Source organism: Lutra lutra, chromosome 2 (genome assembly GCF_902655055.1).
Source record: "Lutra lutra chromosome 2, mLutLut1.2, whole genome shotgun sequence".
Taxonomy (NCBI): Eukaryota; Metazoa; Chordata; class Mammalia; order Carnivora; family Mustelidae; genus Lutra; species Lutra lutra.
In genome coordinates, this window is record NC_062279.1 from 177,298,088 (window position 1) to 177,318,633 (window position 20,546).

At 40.4% G+C, this 20,546-nt stretch overlaps 1 protein-coding gene across 4 annotated transcripts in view; it reads right to left on the reverse strand.

Annotated features, from left to right (window-relative positions):
• Positions 1-20,546, reverse strand: part of ATP8A1 (ATPase phospholipid transporting 8A1) — a 231,369-nt gene that overhangs the window by 172,341 nt on the left and 38,482 nt on the right. For all 4 annotated transcript variants that reach the window (XM_047719196.1, XM_047719195.1, XM_047719198.1 and 1 more), the window contains one exon: positions 15,085-15,130. In XM_047719196.1, the coding sequence (XP_047575152.1) occupies positions 15,085-15,130 (46 nt within the window). The remainder of the gene's footprint in view (positions 1-15,084; positions 15,131-20,546) is intronic.

Consider the following 20,546-nt stretch of genomic DNA (forward strand, 5'->3'; position numbering starts at 1 on the left):
TGGGTCAAGGATTAGAACCACAGACATCTAAAAGTGACCAGTATATTCTAATACACAAAATTCAAATCCCTACAGCATTTACCAGACTGATCCCAGGAATAAACTTGCTCCTTGATCTTGTTCCCTGAGCATGAGAAGGTCAGGGCATGAGAAAAAGAGTAAAAGAGCCTTGGGGTTTAGATGTCGCCTGCCACTGCTTAGCAGTGGCTTCCTCAAAATTAGTTGTGTTAAAGAATAAAGAATAAATGAAAGCACTCTGCCCTTTAACGGCTTACCCCAGTAGCTACAGTATAGTCAGTACTCAACAAAGACAGCTAGCCAAATGCTGCTCTGTTCGACCCTAACCAAGATGCACTGACACTGTCAATAATGGTGCTGAACTTTGCAGCATTTTATTTTTATTTTTTAGGAAAACCTAATTAGTTTATTTTTGGGTAATTTTTATTTTTTTATTATTTATTTATTTAATTTCCCTATTTGTCCTCTTATTTTTTTATTTTTTAAAGATTTTACTTATTTATTTGACAGACAGAGATCACAAGTAGGCAGAGAGGCAGGCAGAGAGAGAGGGGGGAAGAAGGCTCCCTGCTTGAGCAGAGGGCCTGATGCGGGGCTCGATCCCAGGACCCGGGGATCATGACCAAGCCGAAGGCAGAGGCTTTAACCCACTGAGCCACCCAGGTGCCCCTGCCCTTTTATTTTATTTTTTCAGGGTTCCAAGATTCATTGTTTATGCACCACAACCAGTGCTCCATGCAATATGTGCCCTCCTTAGTACCCACCACCAGGCTCACCCCACCCCCCACCTCCCTCCGGTCTAAAACCTTCAGTTTGTTTCTCAGAGCTCACAGTCTTTCATGCTTTGTCTCCTCCTCCGATTTCCCCTAATTCACTTTTCCTTTCCTTCTAATGTGGTCCATGTTATTCCTTTTGCTCCATAAGTAAGCGAAACTATATGATAATTGGCTCTCTCTGCTTGACTTATTTCACTCAGCATAATCTCTTCCAGTCCTGTCCATGTTGCTATCAGAGTTGGGTATTCATCCTTTCTGATGGAGGCATAATACTCCATAGTGTATATCGACCACATCTTCCCTATCCATTCGTCCGTTGAAGGGCATCTTGGCTCTTTTCCACAGTTTGGCGATTGTGGCCGTTGCTGCTATGAACATTGGGATAGCGATGGCCCTTCTTTTCACTACATCTGTATCTTTGGGGTAAATACCCAATAGGACCTTGCAGCACTATAAATTAGAAAAATTTAAACAGTAGGTAGAGCCCTTCACTGCCATTTATTTTTTTCTGATTCTATCTCATATTAGTACACCGCCCCCCCCAACTGAAATACTTTTTTGAAAACTCAGTTGTCCAATATTTCTACAACTGAGATGTGGCATGAAAACAAAGACATCAGCTTATCTGGAAAGCTCAGAAGGTCCGTCAATTCCCACCCGTGCCTGGACCAGAGGGGTGGCTGCCTCTTTCCAGGGGGCTCACCATTCTATCACTGCGTTCATGGCTTCCTGTGGCTTCATTCCCGGTCTGCTTCCCTTATTTAGGGCAACTGTCTAGCTCATGCTTACGAGGTTTTCTTTTGTTGACTGAGGTATAACAAAATGTACAGTTCTTAAGTCTTGAAAACTGTAAACACTTGTGAATCCACCACTCACAATGAGATATAAAACTCCGGAAAGACCCCTTATGCTTCTTTAAAATCCATCCCTCCATCTTCAGAGGCAAATATAAATTAGTCACCATAGATTAGTCTTGCATTGCATATACATTGACTCATACAATATGCATCTGAGATTCTGTTTGTATGTAAGTGATGAATCACTAAATTCTACATCTGAGACTAATATACTGAATGTTAACTGGAATTTAAATAAAAATTTGAGGAAAAAAAATACATGTATTTCTCAAAGTGAAAAAAAAAGACTTGACTTTTCCCAATTACATTAACATGGTGCTATAGTAAATAGATTTCTAGACTCTGTATTTATTTTACTGATCAATTTGCATATCTTCACATCAATATACCCCATCTTGATTATTCTAACTTTATGGTAAGTTTTGAAACTAGGTAAGTCGTCCACTTTGTTCTTTTTATTTTTATTTATTTTTCTTATTTTTTTAAGATTTTATTTATTCATGTGACAGAGAGAGATCACAAGTAGGCAGAGAGGCAGGCACAGAGAGAGAGGGAGGAAGCAGGCTCCCCGCGAAGCAGAGAGCCTGACGTGGTGTTCGATCCCAAGACCCCGGATCATGACCTGAGCTGAAGGCAGATGATTTAACCCACTGAGCCACCCAGGTGCCCCTCACTTTGTTCTTTTTAAATACTGTTTTGGCTACTCTAAATTCTTTGCATTTCCATATAGATTTTAGAGTCAAATCATTAATTTTGGGGATTTGAGGATTCCTGGGATTTTGATTTTGAGTGAGTCTTTCAATTCAGGGACAAACTGTATCACTGCATTTATTTTCATCTCCATTAACTTCTCTCAGATACGTTTTGCAGTTCACAGTGTATAGGTCTTTCATTACATTTACTTATTGATATTTGGTAAACTTTTCTTATACTGTAAATAGTATTTTTACTCCATTCTGTACTGGCCATTGGTAATACACAAAAATGAATCAGACTTTCATACAATGACCCTGTCATCTTATAAATTTGTTGAATTCATGTATTAGTTTGGGTAGGGTTTTCTTGTTTTTATAGCAATATACTTTCTAAGAAACTTAACTTCCTTTCGCTAACGATGCTGTATTGAGATCTGGGGTGGCTTTATTATGGTCACACGCCTCACTGTTCATCTCTTTGCTTTTTAAACTCTTCTGCAAAAAAAATTTTTTTTTTAAATCAGGAATAATTTTTTAAAGATTTTATTTATTTGTGAGAGAGAGCGCACACAGGAGCAGGGGGAGGGACAGAGAGAGAGAGAAGCAGACTCCTCACTGAGCAGGGAGCCCTACGTTGGGCTCGATCCCAGGACCCTGGGACCATAACCTGAGCCAAAGGCAGACGGTTAATGGACTGAGCCACCCAGGCGCCCCAGAAAATCAGGAATAATTTTTACTACTAAAAATTTCCTGTTGATTTCCTGCCCTAAGCATCTCAAATTCTGCCAAATTGTATTTCCTCCACCACCACCACCATCACCAACACTCCTACTTCAAGCAACCATTGTGTCCCAGCTGGCTTGACCATTAGTTTCCCACATTTACTCTTGATCTTTTTCAAGTTGAGTTTCTACAGTATAGCTCTAGTGACTCCACATAATGATTTTACATATAATGTAAAACTATGGATTATAACGTATCAGTCCACACATCCTTACATATATTCCTATACAAGGTTAGGTCACTCCTTGATCAAAACTCTTCAAATGTCTCCTCCTGGCTCATGAAGTAAGTCAAAGCACCTAGAAGACCTTTGATTAGCAGCTTCTGCTATTACCTCCTGCCTCTCCCCCTAAATCCTACCCATACCTCTCTGTGAAAGCAACATGCTCTTTCCTGTCTCAAAACTGCATGTTTCCATGACCGGAACACTCTTTCCTTCCATCCTCATCTAAGTAACTCCTACCTAAACCCTAGATCTTCAGCTTTCAGGTTACACATTGTGAGGCCCACTCCTTTCCCACTACCCTCAAGTCTAAATAAGCTTATTGCACTTTTTCCTTCAGAGCACCTGAGGTAGTTTTACCATATACTATACAGTCTGGGGCAGGAGATAGCCCTTACATAAAGGGCTATGTAAGGCTATCTCCTGCCCCAGACTGTAAGATCTCTGACAATGGGAACATTCTCTATTCTATTCACTGCTCAACTCCCAGTGTAACAACACAGTGATGCAAAGGTGCTCAGTGAGTCCTTGCTGGATGGAAAAATGGATCCACTGGTGTGTTTGGGAGATCATACGAAACCACAAGAATAGTTACACAGACTTACTAAAGATATAACTCTGCCTCCCAGTAGGTCCTATGTTAAGAATACATGCAACACAGTGTTTTTTTTTTTTTTTTTAAATAGCTATTTAGAAAAACATGTTGGCAATTCCTCAAAAAGGTAAGCACTGAGGTACCATGACCCAGAAAATCCACACCTAAGTATATATCTGAGAGAACTAAAAACATATGTTCACATGAGAACTTGTACACAAATGTTTATTGTAGCATTATTCACAATAGCCAAAAAGTAGAAACCACCCAAATGTCCATCAATTCATGAATGGTTAAATAAAATGGGGTATATCCAAATGATGGAATATTATTCAGTCATAAAAAAGAATGAAATGCTGATAGATGTTACAACATGAATGAATCCTTGGGTATGTTAAGTGAAAAGAACTGGACACAAAAGGCCACACATTATGTGGTCCCATTTGTATAAAATATCCAGAATAGACAAATCCATAGATATAGAATGTAGATTAATGGATGTCAGGAGCTCGTGGAAGAGGGGTGTGGGGATTGAATGCTTACATATACGTGTCTCTCTGGGTTGATGAAAATATTCTGGAATCAGCAGTGATGGGTCTATAACTTTGTGACTACACGAAAAAACATTGAAATATGTCCTTGAAAATAATGAATTTATGGCATGTGAATTATAACTCAATAAAAACTGTACCTAAAAAGATGCCAATGAACTACTTAAACATTTGCTTAAAACAGACTCAGTTTTGTAAGTTCCTAAAATGGTTCCAGTGGGAGCCGTTGGAAATGTTTATGTAACCATCAGATGCACTAACATGAGTGTCCTATGATGTCAGTTCCAGTCCACTGCTTCTAGATCTGTAATCCCAACCAGCCCTCCCGGGGCAACTGGGTGGCTCAGTCAGTTAAACTCTGGCTTCTTGTTCTCAGCTCAGGTCACATTCTCGGGGTCCTGGGATCGAGCCTCCTACCTCATGGTCTCTGCACTCAGCGGGGAGTCTGCTTGAAGATTCTCTCTCTGTCCCTGCCCCCATTGATGCTCTCTAACATAAATAAATCAATCTTAAAAAAAGAAAGTAATGAACTAGCCCTCCTTGAAATGCTGCCGCTTTGCAGATGTTTGTTAGTTCACATCTAAAAATAGCCCGAACCACTCTACTGGGTTCCCCTGAACAGGACGGAGGTGTCTTTAACAGGCTTGCCAAACTGCACAGCCCATGCCAGGGAGTCCTTGCTCACTAACAAAGGTGGAAACCTGGGGTACCTTCCGCAGTACCATGGAAAACAATCCTTCAGATCTGCCTCATGTCTCCATTTTCCCTCCCTGCTGTTCCTTTCCCCTCAACATTGCTCCCATCACTTTTCTGAAGATTTTATTAACTTATCTGAGAGAGAAAGAGAGAGAGAGAGAGAGCACGCACAGGTAAGCAAAGCAGCAGGCAGAGGGAGGGGCACAGGGAGCCCGATGCACGGCTTGATCCCAGGATGCTTACTCAACTGAACCACCCAGGTACCACCACCACCACTTCTTCCTGTGCATTCGAACCTACCTACCTCCTTCCCCTAACCGACTTTTCTGCACTTCCCTCTCTCTCAGTTCACCTGCCCTCTTGTATCACCTCTAGGGGTAGAGGCTCTCTGCTTCCACCCAAACGTTTCCTGAAAATTCACTTTTGAAGAGATACAAAGGAAATGTAGCTTGCTAAAAAATTTACATGACAAAGAAACTTTAACTTTTTATTTATTTTTTAAAAGATTTTATATATTTATTTGAGAGGGAAGGGGACAGACAGTGACAGCGAGAGAGAGCACAAGCAGGGAGGAGAGAGAGAAGAGGCTCCCACTGTACAGGGAACCCAACACAGGGCTCGATACCAGGACTCTGAGATTATAACCTGAGCTGAAGGCAGACGCTTAACCGATTGAGCCACCCAGGCACCCCTCATTCTACTTTCTTAACGTGAGGAATACTAACTGGCGCATCCTCACAAACCTTTCTCTAGACAAACATGAACATAGGGACTTTTGTTTTCTTTCTTCTACAAATTTACTCCTCTACAGCTTGGTTTTCCACTTAACATGTCATAGATGGTCTCATGACAACAAAGCAGAGATGACCCATTTTTGAAAAAAAAAACCCACTATAGGGACCATCCATTACAATGAGTAAGATAACTGAACAGTTTCATAAAATTCTATAGGACATACCCACAAAAAGTGTCATCAAAATAGAGGATATGATCCAGCAGAAAAAGGAAAGCATGGTGGTCCGAGAAACTTCCAGGCACAGTTCCCTGGGACATACATGTTCCCTGGGACATCTCATCACATTCACCTTGGACATGTATTTCGAATCTCCAAGATATGTTCGATAAATCTCAATTTCAAGGAAGCCTGGGGTAAAGTTTCCAAGGGGTCGTTTATAGCCCCAGTTAGCCAAGGCAGACTATGTAACAGTTTATACCAAGTGAGTCATCAATCGATACAAATACACAACCCTTAATCTAAGCAGAGAAGGTGGTATTGGGTGCCACCAGGGGGAGTTTCAAATCCTAGACAGCACATTACAAATCACCAGTTGGTCTATCTTGTTCTGCTCTTGGCCCAGGGAAATCCCTGAGATAAGCACACAGCTATTCCAGTCCAGCTGTGAAAAAACTGTTTTACACAAAAACTGTATCAGAACGTATTTGACTATCTTCCGATTAATGGGAATTCTGACTTCCATTTTTTTTTCTATCACCTCAAACAACACTGAAATATATTTCTATGGCTATATTCTACAGGACATGATCCTTAAGGGGGCATTGCTGGCTCTAGGGCATTTGTGTTTGAACTTTAACAGATATGACTGGATTACTTCCCTAAGAATCATCTGCAGTCCATGCTCTCACTAGCCATGTATGAAGTTCCACTGACTATAAGCCCAGACGAGGACACATTGTTATCAGTCACTGCACTTGACTTTCGTCCATCAGATAGGTACTGATTTACTCTGAAGGTTACAGTGGCCTGGACTGATCAAAGTATAAATTACCTTTATGTCTCTACTCTGAGTTAGAATCCTAACCAAGTACAGTAACATTTCTTTGAATGTACCAGACTCCCGCAGCTCAGCTGGTAGTCTAGGGACCCCAGCCAGCACCAGCATCACCTGGAGACTCATAAGAACTAAGAAAAGGTTTTTAACCTCCCCTTCCTTTTTTTCTTTTGTTCTTGAAATATAAAACTAGAACCCAGCAATAAAGACTAGAAGCGTGTAACTTCTTCAGACTGGAGGCCAAACCCATCTTAGGACACAGGGAATAACAGAGAATTCTGGTGAAGTTAAAAACCAGCTCACAATATAAAAAAGGTTTCTGTGTACAAAATCAAGGTTTGAATAGTAGCCAAGGATAAAAGTCAATCGCATAATTCATAGTTGTCTTTACTTCGGAAGTAGTTCCTAAACATCCAACCACAGAACAATTAAAATAAGCCATATCACATGTAATATGCTGGTGACTGAAATAGCAACACAGTTATTTTTAATCCCTGACCTCCTCTGACCCAGCTCCAACAGTTTAAGAGGAAGCAAGAAATTATGCCACATCCTTTTCGGAGCTTTTAGCTTTCTTGGGCCAAAGGTACACTTACTTTATACCTCTAGAGTATCAGAGTTCAAGAGGTGCGCTGTGGAGATGATTGGTGATGCCTGCTTTGGCAGAATTAGGAGAATGGCCTGTCTGTCCTTTGGTGCTTGAACAGCTCTTTCTTTTAAATGCGAAAAACCCCTCTTCTGTGGTTCCAGCCAAAAACACACCTGCTATGGTTGTCACCCAGCTAATTAGTCTGGCAGTATGCAGAGAAGAACTCAGACTTTAAACAAATACCTCAAATGTCACCTGATTTTACTTAGCAGGATACTGCTGAACAGCTTTGTTGTAATGGGTTTCTTTTTGAAATGAAAACATTCTGTTAGAGTCCCTTGGGAGTTCCCTAATCAAAGGCCCTGGAGAAACCGGCAGTCTCTCAGGACGCAATCAAACATCGCACAGGTACAAATGCTCACTTCGAGTCTAATACCAGCTTCTCAGAGAGAAGCTGTCACCCCTACAAACGAAACAGTCCACCCCTGAGGCTATTCCTGAAAGAATCACTGGGCTGCCATTCCTGGGCAAGCATGCCTCTTCTTCAAGTGGGTAACAAGAGGCAAGTTCTCCAGAAGGATGATGGGCACTCCTGATGTCACGGAGGACAGAGAAACCACAGCAAAGGTGGTACACTCCAGTTCCTACCTGGCTGTAAGCATTGAAGGGGAGCTGTAGTGCACTGAGAAGGGCAGGGCACAGCTGAGACCCTGGCTTTGAACTTGGCAAGGAAAGAAAGCCAGAATACACACATTAAAGCATCAATTCATTCACTGTGTAGACCCTGGCATTCTAAAGGCAATTGTAAGGCAGAAACCTCTTTGTGGCAACATTGAGGTTGCACAAAACTCTTCTCCATGAATTTGCATATACAAGTCAAGTTAAATAACCATCTGCTTAGAGTCTACCAGCAAAAAAGAAGGATGGAACTTTCTGAATACTGCTCTCGTCTATATTCTATATACGGCTTTTCAATTAGTTGATACTATTTCTATCACCAAATTTATGAGACTTAACAATGCACCAGCCTCACTAGCAGCATCAGCATCACTGAGAGTTTCTTAGGAATGAACTTCCAGCAGGGTGCCTGGGTGGCACGGTCAGTTAAGCATCTATCTTTGGCTCAGGTCATGATCCCAGGGTCCTGGGATCGAGCCCCATGTCTGGCTCCCCACTCAGCGGGGAGTCTGCTTCTCTGTCTCCCTCTGCCCCTGCTCCTGTATTCCCCTTGCTCTCGCTCAAATAAATAAATAAAATCTTTAAAAAAAATGAATGAATGAAATCCTGGGATCCTAGGGAGGCCTATAGAAACTCTACGGGTGCGTCCAGAAAGCTGTTTTTGAACGAGTGACTCATAAAAACAAAATACGGGTGAGATGACATGATCAGGGCAAAAGAGTTAGCAATCTCCTTTTCTCAAAACATTTTTCCTCAATCCTGCTCCCAGAGTCATGAATCATTTGCTTTTTTTTTTTTTAATCACTTAATCAAACAATTCCTTGAAAGAAAGATCTCCTTGCATTGCGTCAGCAGTCAATAATTCCACCATTCTCGCAACTGGGCTTTGGTTCCTACAGTTTTGCTGGGGCTCCACAGCTTAGAGCTGGAGCTCCTGTGAAGAATCGTGACTTCTTAAATGCTGGACGCAGTGGGTGTCCCCGTCTAATTTGCCAGCATTTGGTGCTTTACAAGATTCTCTCGCCTTTGCCGAGTCTAGTTGGATCTGTCTGCTGTGGGTTTTTCTTCGTCTTCCCATCATCACCGCCCTAGCCCCCCTCCCTGGTTAATCAAAAGTCAATCTCTCTGCTCCTCACACCTCTCCCTCTCCACACAGCTGTCAAATTCTTCTTCCAAAAGTACAACTAGGAACATAGCCATACTCTCCACTAATTCCTTCCAACATCTCTACCCTGGTTTTCAAAACCACCCCTGCCTCCAGTGCTCTGTGACAGGTATCTTATGTTCTGGCCAAAATAGACTATTTGCTATTCCCAGGATATATCTCTGCCTTTCCACCTCCTCTTGAATCACCCACTGCTACCATCCCAATAGCTCTGTTTACTGAAAAGCCCACTCATCCTTCACAAACCTCGAAAATGACATTTTGGAATTCCTGCCGCTCTCATTTGGCCCCTTCTAATTGTTCTAGCAACTAGAATTATATGCATCATAGAATTAGTGACCATCTTCCCTCTCTGTGAGATCCTAATTTCATGGGAGGACAAGAACACAGCGTGGTTTCTTTTTGCGTTTTTCTGTACTGGGTCTTCCGCAGAGTATATGTTCAGTGAGGACTTACTCAAGTGAGACAGCTAACTGCTCGGAGGCCCACCTGATTTTCCTTTCTTACTTTAACAATGGCCCTAAATTTCCTCAGTGCGTGTCTGCTCCTCAGTGGGCAACTTTTATGCACGGGACAAATGAAAGACCATCTGGGCTTCTCTTTCCCCTCAGATAAACGTGGGCTCTCTCTCCAGAGCTACTGTTGAAAATACCTAAACAGTTCAATTTACGCACCCTAAGATCTTCACAATTATTTGAAAATATTAACGATCTTATAAGGGGCTGAAACATGATTTAGGTCATACATGTGCTCAATTTTTAAGCCTCATGTTTCAGATCATGCAAACAATATTCCGTAAGAGCTATTTATAGGTAAGACGACGCCCACATGGCAGAGTGTCTATTTGGGTCTACAGGATGGCTCTGACATGGGGCTACCTCCAGGGAGACACCAAGGCAGTGGCTCGGCTTTTTCAACAAGCAGGAACCTGGTGTGACCTTAAGTCCCTTAGCATGGAATGAACTCCTCCAGATGGATTCAGCCTGTGAGTAGGTCACTTCACGCTTATCATCAGTCCACCCAGGCCAACTGCACACCCTTCTCACAAAGAGCTTTGAAGGGACACTGGTTTCTGGGGGCAGGAAGGTGATTCTGTGCCCCGCAGGGAAGCAGCCTCCTAGCGGCTCTCGGCACCCACCACCTCACTTCCACTTCTGAGAAGGGTGAGGTAGCTCCAAGATGAGCTAAAGATGAGATCTGAGATTTTCAGCTACATGCCTAGTTGCTGTGGTCAATTTCTCAATTAAAACAGAGAAAAACAACTTTATTAAAAACTGACTCTAATGTCTGCTACAAAATAAAATCAGGTATGAAACAGACCAACTAATAATTAATGGTGGTCCTTGTTCAACTACAGCATCAAATCAGGTGACTGATGGGTTGTCAGGAACCACAGGTTATCTCCCATCTAGTCTCACTGGTGGAATGTATATACATCATCCTTCAGGGAAGAGATCCAAACCTGGGATTTTTTTTTTTTTTTAACTTATTTATTTGACAGAGAGAGATCACAAGTAGGCAGAGAGGCAGGCAGAGAGAGAGGAGGAAGCAGGCTCCCTGGTGAGCAGAGAGCCCGATGTGGGGCTTGATCCCAGGACCCTGGGATCATGACCTGAGACGAAGGCAGAGTCTTTAACCACTGAGCCACCCAGGCGCCCCCAAACCCAGGATTTTTTTTTAAAAAGCAAATCTATTCCATTAGGGGGCGGTTTTTTTTTTTTTTTTTTTTAATTTTAACTTTTAAGATCCTCAATATCTTTTTTAGTCTGCACCTGAGGCCCATCTTTTCCCAGGTCTCTGCACTGTGATTTTATGTGAAACTACCTTCCACTTGAACTACTGGCACGCTAGGCACAATAGCTTACTTTAAGGAAAAAAATGTAAATATGGGTTTACAATTGACAAAGAACTAGCTCAACCACTATCATAAAATCAGAGATTGTCTCCAATTTACATATTAGAATGATAATAATGAATTTACAATTTACAAATTCCTGCAGAGCTAACTGTGGCAAAACAACCCAGATGAGGGATAGAGACTGCCCCAGTGTGTGTGTAGACATATGGAGAGAGGTATATCAAATACTGTGAGTTCAAATATTGAGGAAGAAATCAAAGAAAATAAAGGTTAGTTTAGATGCACAGAAAACGAGGGCATTCTGAATTTGGCAGTGCTCTGGAGCTTTCAGTAACGGAAGTGATAAGTGGACACGGTACTGTGTTCATAGAAGGCAAAGCGATGATATCACTTCAGCAGAGAAGGTAAAAAGACAGCAAAAGCTTCCATTGCATTAGCATTTCATCAGTGTCTGCAAAACAGTCTCGGACACAGTGTTTTGAAACACTGCCTTTTGTCTTGTTTGTACCCCAGATAATGAATTTTCAAGAAGGCTCCTTTCATTTCTAGTCTCTTCTTGCTTTTTTGTCTGCACTCAAGTTTCTCCACGGAGAGTGGTTCATCCACCCATACAGGCCTCTAGGCTAAGAGGTTTGGGGAGCACAAAGATGAGTATGAGGGCACACCTACCTAGTCCACGCGCACCATCACATGAGAAAAACACGGGGGCCCAGAGAAGTAATCACAGCTCATTGGGAGGAGTGAACCACAATCCTCAAAGGTCCACTCATACTCCCTGGGCTTCTGACCATCAGTTTGCTCTCCCTCAGCAGGTAGGTCCTCAGAGAGCAATATATAGTTTCGCACTGTAAGCCCACTGAACCATCTACCTAGGCAACTTCTCTGTCTCTAAGACAAGAAATGGCTTGTTCCCATAAGCGCTGATGATAGGCTCAAAAGGTAAAGTTTATGAAGTAGTGAGTTAGGTCCCAAATCCATAATTGCTTTAGTTCATGAAAATGAGGCATCAGATAGTCTACAGTCAAGCAGATGAAAATGTTATAAATGAAATTATGAATTTATATTTTTGAAGTCATTAGGGAGTGACAGAGAAAAGTCACGCTAGTGCTTCGATGTAAAATGAGGAGACAAATACTAATTTCTCTAAGGAAAGAGGATTAATATTTGAATCTGACAGAAAGGTATCCTCTCACATATTATATGGTCTTGGTAAACATTTATAAAATGAAAATTTAAGTTAAATGCTTCAAATGCCTGCCAAAAGATGAATTATCTGTCAAAAATACCCCCTCCCGCCCCTTACCCATTCTTGCCTCAATTCAGGAAAGCAAATTGAATTTCATTCTGGTCTAATGACAACAGATGGCTTTTGTATTAAGCAATTTCAGTTATCTTACAGCAAACAGTATCCGACTCAAACATTTCTGTTATCTCCTATTAACTGCAAAACAAAAAGATAACCAACATTCAGCGAGGCAAAGAAAAAAAAAATACTATTCCCTCAGAAAATAAACTTAAGTATCAAACTAAAAGTCAGAATTTCTTGGATATAGAATTCTTAAGTTTCCTGTTGATTTTAAAATGGTTTTTATAGCTATTAAGTCCTAACGTTTTATTTTCGACATGAGTTTTATATACTAGGGAAGCTTTTTCCCTCTTACTCGCCTGTTCATTTTTAGCCGTAGAGCTAATCTGGTTAATCCAGGATAAACTGATGAACAGAGAATGATAACCAAGAAAGAATATTTTCTTTAAGTAGGAGAAAAAAGTGAATATTTGGGAAACCCATCAGTACGAGGTATAGTAGCCTAAAATCATCATAGCTATGATGGTTGCTCTTCAATTATACATTATTGGTTTCTTGGGGCAAGGCTCGAAGATTGGTAACTGCTAGTCCCTGAAGATAGCTCTTGTAGATAGCTACAAGATACATTACATATTGGAAAAACAGTTACATATTTTTGGTTCAAAAGCTGTTATTAAATATTCTAAGCAACATGGCAACAAATGCAAATGTATTTTTGCATACTGTCCAAAACACCAGTACCAGTAACATCTGGATTTTTTACCCTTTCAATTCCTATTGTTGTCTCTTCCCACCCAAATTCCTAGAGTTCCTTTGTCCCCCTGGCTACCAATAGACTCTTACTCTGTTCTTTAACTTCAATCTGGATGGTCATCCTGTCTCTTTTTGGCATATAAACCTTCAAGAGCTACTCAGCATACTCAAGAAAAGTTGGAATCTCCTTCAGTTGGGATTCAGGCCCTGGAAAATTTGACCTTGGCTTTCCTTTTTAATCATGTGTTTGCTTCCCTTTGACATGAATCTCCTTTCTTCATCTGAAACTCTGGTAATGGTTCAACAAGGCAATCCAGTAGCCTTCTTCATTTCTGTTCAAGATAACCTCTCTTCCCTCCTTCTCACTTAACATATGTGTAAGGTCTTCTTATTTGGATGTCTCTGCTCATTCGAAGTGTTCCCTAAGATTGAAGATCAACCTCAAATTACCCCCAAATTTTCTCTCCTTTTAGATCCATGCAGGACTTAACATAGGAAGCATTATTTGCCACTTTGAAAAATCTAGAGAGACACTGAGATCAGGTAATCCAAATCTTTCATTTTGATCTGTACAAGATCATATCTTACCCTTGTACCTTTATATAGTTCCCATCTTATGCTTTCTCACATGTCCCATAATAAAGAATCTCAGTAAATATTTTGTTAATTTATTAAGTGATACTTAAATAAATGTACCTTTTTGTATCAAAAATCAGCAGAAAATCCTTTTAGTGGAGAGCATACGCAGATGATCCTTTTGGAAGAAAAGCAGGGTATTTGGCAGGTCCCATAAAAATCACAGCAGTATAAAAATACTGTTTTTAATAACCAGCTAACTTTGGCAGACAAGGCTGATCCTTATCATATCAGGGAACTTCAGAGAGGGATGAGATTCTCAGATGGAGCAGGCAAACTCAGGGATGGGATGAGATGTCTACTTCACATGTTCCTGGCTATTTTTTTTTTTTAAGATTTTATTTATTTATTTGACAGAGATCACAAGTAGGCAGAGAGGGAAGCAGAAAGAGAGAGGGAGAAGCAGGCTCCCTGCTGAGCAGAGAACCCGATGTGGGGCTTGATCCTAGGACCTTGCGATCGTGACCTGAGCCAAAGGCAGAAGCTTTAATCCACTGAGCCGCCCAGGTGCTCTTTTTTTTTTTTTTTTTTTTTTTTTTTTAAATCTAAGAGCATTATGGTCTAGTTATGTTCTTGTGCTAGAGGTCATTTTGGTTTTTGCTGTGTCAAAAAGAGACCCACAACAAAAGAGCCATGTCAAAATGTTATGTGTTTCCCAGAAGCTGGCCTGGTTTTTGTTTATTTCTGGACATATGTCATCTGTATGTACAGTATAACACAAAGTACTTCCAACATGCCTTTTAACAAGTAACACCACATCTGATTGTTTTCTATCAATCTTACCTAGAGTAACATCTATTGATCACCAACAAAATACAGACATCTTGCAGCACTTAACATGTCAAAACATCTGCTGATTTCATGGTCAGTATTTTAGAACACATTGCTATGAGGCATTTAAATGTATTAAAAAAGTTATCTTTCAAAAGTATTACCACTGTAAATCATTCTAATGTGAATTTAAGTGCCATGCTAATAAATGCTACAAAAAAACAAGTCTACCCTGGAACAAGAACTTAAGAGATACACAGTATTTTCAATTTCATTACATTTAATTAAAATGATTGGTACATATTACTGTATCTGACAGGAGAAATAAAATGTAAAAATCCTACCTTGTGTCTGTTTCTTGTTCACTGCATTATCAGCTTTATGACGTTTCTAAAGTTTAAAAGCAAAAATAGAAATTGTGAAAAAGTGGATGAGATTAATGAAACAAAGTAGCAGCTACAACAAGAAAGGTTTCTTTCAATTTATGTTTCTCAAAGGCTTTTGTCCTTTCAGATCCATATCAATTTTATAAGCATGCTGTGGTGTGGTGATAAGAAGAATTAGAGGGTATGTGGGAATTTTAAAATTAAAAACACGATCTAGAGCATCATCATACAATACCCCTCTTCTGGGAGCACAGCTGTGCGGTCCGCGGAAGATCGTACATTATTATACACATTGAGATTAAAATTTTAATGTAATGGGAAAGGTTGATTTAGATTTTTACTTAAATAATTCACTTAAAAAAGACTGCCCAAGAGAATTATCTGTAACAACTACCATTTAATAGTGGCACTGAAATATTGTCAGCTCTTATGAAATTCATTATCTAATTAGGATGAGTACATCCTCCATAATTTAATGACATGTTGATGTCTGTCACTGACTAGAAACAAACACATATACCATTTGCATAAAGCCTCTTCCATCCACTGCTTCTCAATGGTCCCTTCTCCCCATCATAAACCACTGAATCACATGATCCTAGTCTCCTTCCACCCAAAAGCGCCAAAAAAATTAAATGCTAAACAGATGAGTTGGCCTAAGTCTAGATGGGTGAATCTGAAGAGTCACATAAGCCAAGGTTTTAGAGCAGAGAGTAAAAGAAATGAAAGGTCAGAGGAAGGGAGAGAATTTGAGCGGCCAGGGGAAGCTATCTCGTCTACAGTTCAAGTAGAGGTTTTCCATGGCTTCTGTCTAACCTTACAGCATCAAGTGTAACACATCAGCCTCTGTTGACATTACAGAAAAGTATGGAGTATAACTAACTATGAACTCAAAAATCCTATCCTTAAAGCTCAAGGTCAGATTTACCTGCATAGACTTGACTGTAAGTTAGGTTGGAATGAATGTGAAACAAAGGAGTTCCTAATTTTTCCATTTGAGAAGAAATAGGGTTTTTGGAATCAGAGGGCAAATATGGCCATACTCTCCAAGAGCGAAGGCCGGAGTTGTGGATTAGCGCTCCTCCCCGAACAGCACCACTCAGGACGACTGTCCTAATAGCGCTACTCAGTTCCCACAAACAATCAGCCATTGAACTGCACAAAATGCAAATAGGGCATTCAAAACGCCTCTATGGCAGGCCTGTAGAAAATAATTCTTGCCGCACACAGAAGCAGGGACACACTACAATTCTTTCTCAAAGCAAAACACTCACTAATAAAACTGGAAAAATGTACACTTTCATTAGGCAAATTATTGCTCCCAAAAGTAAGCTTATGATTTACCAGCAAATGTTCTTCAATGAATTTTTAAAAGTTTAAATTTGTAGCATCAGTGGAGAATATTTTATAATTGATGAAACTCTCAAATACTTAACTCTTTTTTATTCGTAAAAAATTCGTAAAAATTATTCGTAAAAATCTAGTTTTCTACGGAAAACTAGAAAGTAACCCCCAAAAAATTTTGATTCCAAAATAATGGTTCAAAGCAAATTTAGATATTTGAAAGAGGTGCAAGTATTTCCAAAACAATGCACATTTGTGACAGAAAATAGTTAAGACTTCCAACTGACGGAGACAAATAAAAGTGAATTAATGAAACATTCCACTTAATCAGGAAATTTAATCATTGTGAAACCCAAGGAGATGCTGAACATTATTTTCCATCTACAGAGAATTCTTGTACAGGAGCATCCCTTTCCTCAGCCTTCCCGCCACAGAATAAATTAGGTCGCTCGTGGAGAAACACTTGTGTTGAATATACATAACGATCCATCCAGATAGGCAGATTCTAATTTTATAACTATTAAAAAAAAAAAAAAAAAAGAATCTCTGAATCCCAAACAAATTCTCATTCCTTCTAAAATGGACACTTCAGGAAACAATACAGTTATTCCATGAGTTCAAATATCTCCACTGTCCTAGAGTGAGAATTCATTTCCTATCACTGAGGCCTGGTGAATTACTTGGTATTATCAATATTTAATTGACGGTGCACCAATAAAGTGTCCTGTGTAAATAGTGCCATGAACTTTAGAATACTGAGGTATGTAATGTTGACCACTCCCTCCTGGGAACCCTTCCCCCCACACTTCTAAGTGTTTCTTATCTTATCCTTGCCCGGGTGTTCCACTGTACCTTGGTCCCTTCTTCATCTCCTATCTCGTTATACAGGAATAGAATTTCTCAAGGCTTACTTCCTGGCCCTCTTTGCTTCTTACTCTGTACTCTCTTCCCAGCTCAGCTCATCCGGACCTGCAGTTTCACTTGTAACTGATACATCAATAGATAGTAGCCAAGGCTCTCATTTGAGCTCCAGAGAGTTACATCCTATAGCCTCCTTGACATCTCCCTCTGGCAATCTCAAAGGCATCTCCAGCTAGGTCCACAAGGCAATCTAGGACTTTAACCCCCAAGCCTTCGTCCTTGTTCTCAGACATGGCGCCATATGCCATCTACTTGTACAAACCAGGAACTCAAGAGTCATCCTGGCATCTTCTCCTCTCTCTCACTCCCATCTAATCCTTCTTCATTCACTAATATTTACAGAACACCATGAGCCAGGTCCTGTTACTATTGGTGAGTATACAGCCATGAACAAGAGTTCTGTCTTTATGGAACTTACATTCTAGTGGTTGGAGAGAGAATGTGAGTCAAAGAAGTAGGGTATGCAGCATGTTGGATGGTGAAAAGTCTTATCAATTCTACTCCTAAAGTGATATTGAATTCATTTCTCTATATTGCTTTATCTGCAATGCCACCTGGTCTAAATCTCCCCATTTTTTAAATACCAGCTACTAAAATATTCCTCTAACTAGTGTACCTACATCCTGTTTCTTTCCAATCCATTTTCTAAATTTTAGTCAAAAGGACATTTGGATGATGATAATACAGTTAATGTTTATTCATCACTTACTAGAACTAGGTACTGTTCTAAGGACTTCAGTGAATTATTTAATTCTTACAATAGCTAGTGTGGTTACTTGATTAATGTCTGTCTCCCCTACTGGACTGCAAGCTCCAACCTGCCTTCTTTTACTCACTCATTTCTTCCTCATATTTGGTCTCTGAACATCATGGACTTTCAAAAATTATGTTTTTTGGTTTTTTTTTTTTGAAGAATTAAGTTTATCAGGGTTTAAGTTAACAAGTGTATAGCAAAGAAGGCATGTTTTTCATGGTGAATATTATCAATTTAACAACCAATCTTGACCCTTACCATAAGAGTTGGCATCACATGAAAAAAATGATCAACATCATTAGCCATCAGGGAAATTCAAATCAAAACCACATTGAGATACCGCTCAATACATATCTTGTACATATCTATTACGTTTTGGCCATTCTAACTGGTGTAATTGAGATACCGCCTTACACCAGTTAGAATGGCCAAAACCGATTAAGGCAGGAAACAACAAATGTTGGAGAGGATGTGGAGAAAGGAGAACCCTCTTACACTGTTGGTGGGAATGCAAGTTGGTACAGCCGCTTTGGAAAACAGTATGGAGTTTCCTCAAAAAGTAAAAAATAGAGCTATCCTATGACGCAGCAATTGCACTACTGGAAATTTATCCCAAAGATACAGATGTAGTGAAAAGAAGGGGCACATGTACCCCATGTTCATAGCAGCCAAGTCCACAATAGCCAAACTGCAGAAGGAGCCAAGATGTCCTTCAACAGACAAATGTATAAAGATATGGTCCATATATACAATGGAATATTACTCAGCCATCAGAAAGGATGAATACCGACCCTTTGCATCGACATGGATGGGACTGGAGGGGATTATGCTGAGTGAAATAAGTCAAGCAGAGAAAGACAATTATCATATGGTTTCACTCATATGTGGAACATAAGGAATAACATGGAGGACATTAGGAGAAGGAAGTGAAAAATGAAGTGGGGGGAATCAGAGGGGAAGACAAACCATGAGAGATTATGGACTACGGCAAATAAACTGAAGGTTTCAGAGGGGCGGAGGGGAGAGGGATGGGTGAGCCTGGTGATGGGTATTAAGGAGGGCATGTACTGCATGGAGTACTGGGTGTTATATGCAAACAATGAATCATTTATTCTATCTATTTATTTATTTATAGATTTTATTTATTTATTTGACAGAGAGAGATCACAAGTAGGCAGAGAGGCAGGCAGAGAGAGAAGGGGAAGCAGGTTCCCCGCTGAGCAAAGAGCCCAATATGGGGCTCGATCCCAGGACCCTGAGATCATGACCTGAGCCAAAGGCAGAGGCTTAACCACTGAGCCACCCAGGGGCCCCTAAGAGTTTGTTTAAAAACAACAACAACAGGGGCGCCTGGGTGGCTCAGTGGGTTAAGCCGCTGCCTTCGGCTCAGGTCATGATCTCAGGGTCCTGGGATCGAGTCCCACATCGGGCTCTCTGCTCAGCGGGAAGCCTGCTTCCCTCCCTCTCTCTGCCTGCCTCTCCGTCTACTTGTGATCTCTCTCTGTCAAATAAATAAATAAAATCTTTAAAACAACAACAACAACAACAACAAAAGTCTAGGATATCACTTTATTTACCATTTATTTTCATAAAGAGGGGTATTAAAACCATAGCTAGAGAGTTTATAGTTTTGTTAGGGAAAAAGAAAAAAGACAGGACAGGCAGCTGAGAACAGTGATAATAACATGGAGTTCTAGAACCAAACTGCCTTGTTTTGAATTCTCACAGCAGCAGTTATTAACTGTGTGACACTGGGCGAGTTACCTTGCTCCTCCGTGCCTCCTCTCCCTTATCTGTAAAATGGGGATAATACCAGTAATCCTTTAGAGAGTGGCTGGAAGACTAAGTAGATGTCAAGGATATAAAACAAGTACATGGATCCCAGAAACTCAACAGATGTGATTCGTGCCATTGCTGGAGGCCACGATATAGAAAAAGAGCCCTGGAGGAGATGGAATCTGATCCCAACCATTTCTCGGACACATTTCATGACCTCTCTAAGCCCCAGCTTCCTTACCTTTAAAATGGGATTAATATCCAATTATAATGTTATTGAAGAAAAATATTTGTAAAACCACAGCACAATGTCTAGTAAATAATACGTACTTAACCAAAACTATGTCAAAGAAAGACAGCACATAAGGCAAACAAAGAGACAAATTACAGTAAAGACCAATCCTTATGGATTGCTAGAGCCAAGTGCAATTTAAAGGATGGTAAGTCTGTGTGGAACAATATAGGTAAAAAAGAGGGTCCCTTAAATTTTCCGCTTGTGGTCCCCATCAAGCATGTCATCTCTGATGAAGAGGATGATGATGTTTTACACAAAAGCACACGGACATACAACCTCTGTCTTTTAGCCACTTGAATGTTTTGGATGATCTAAATGGACACTTGACCC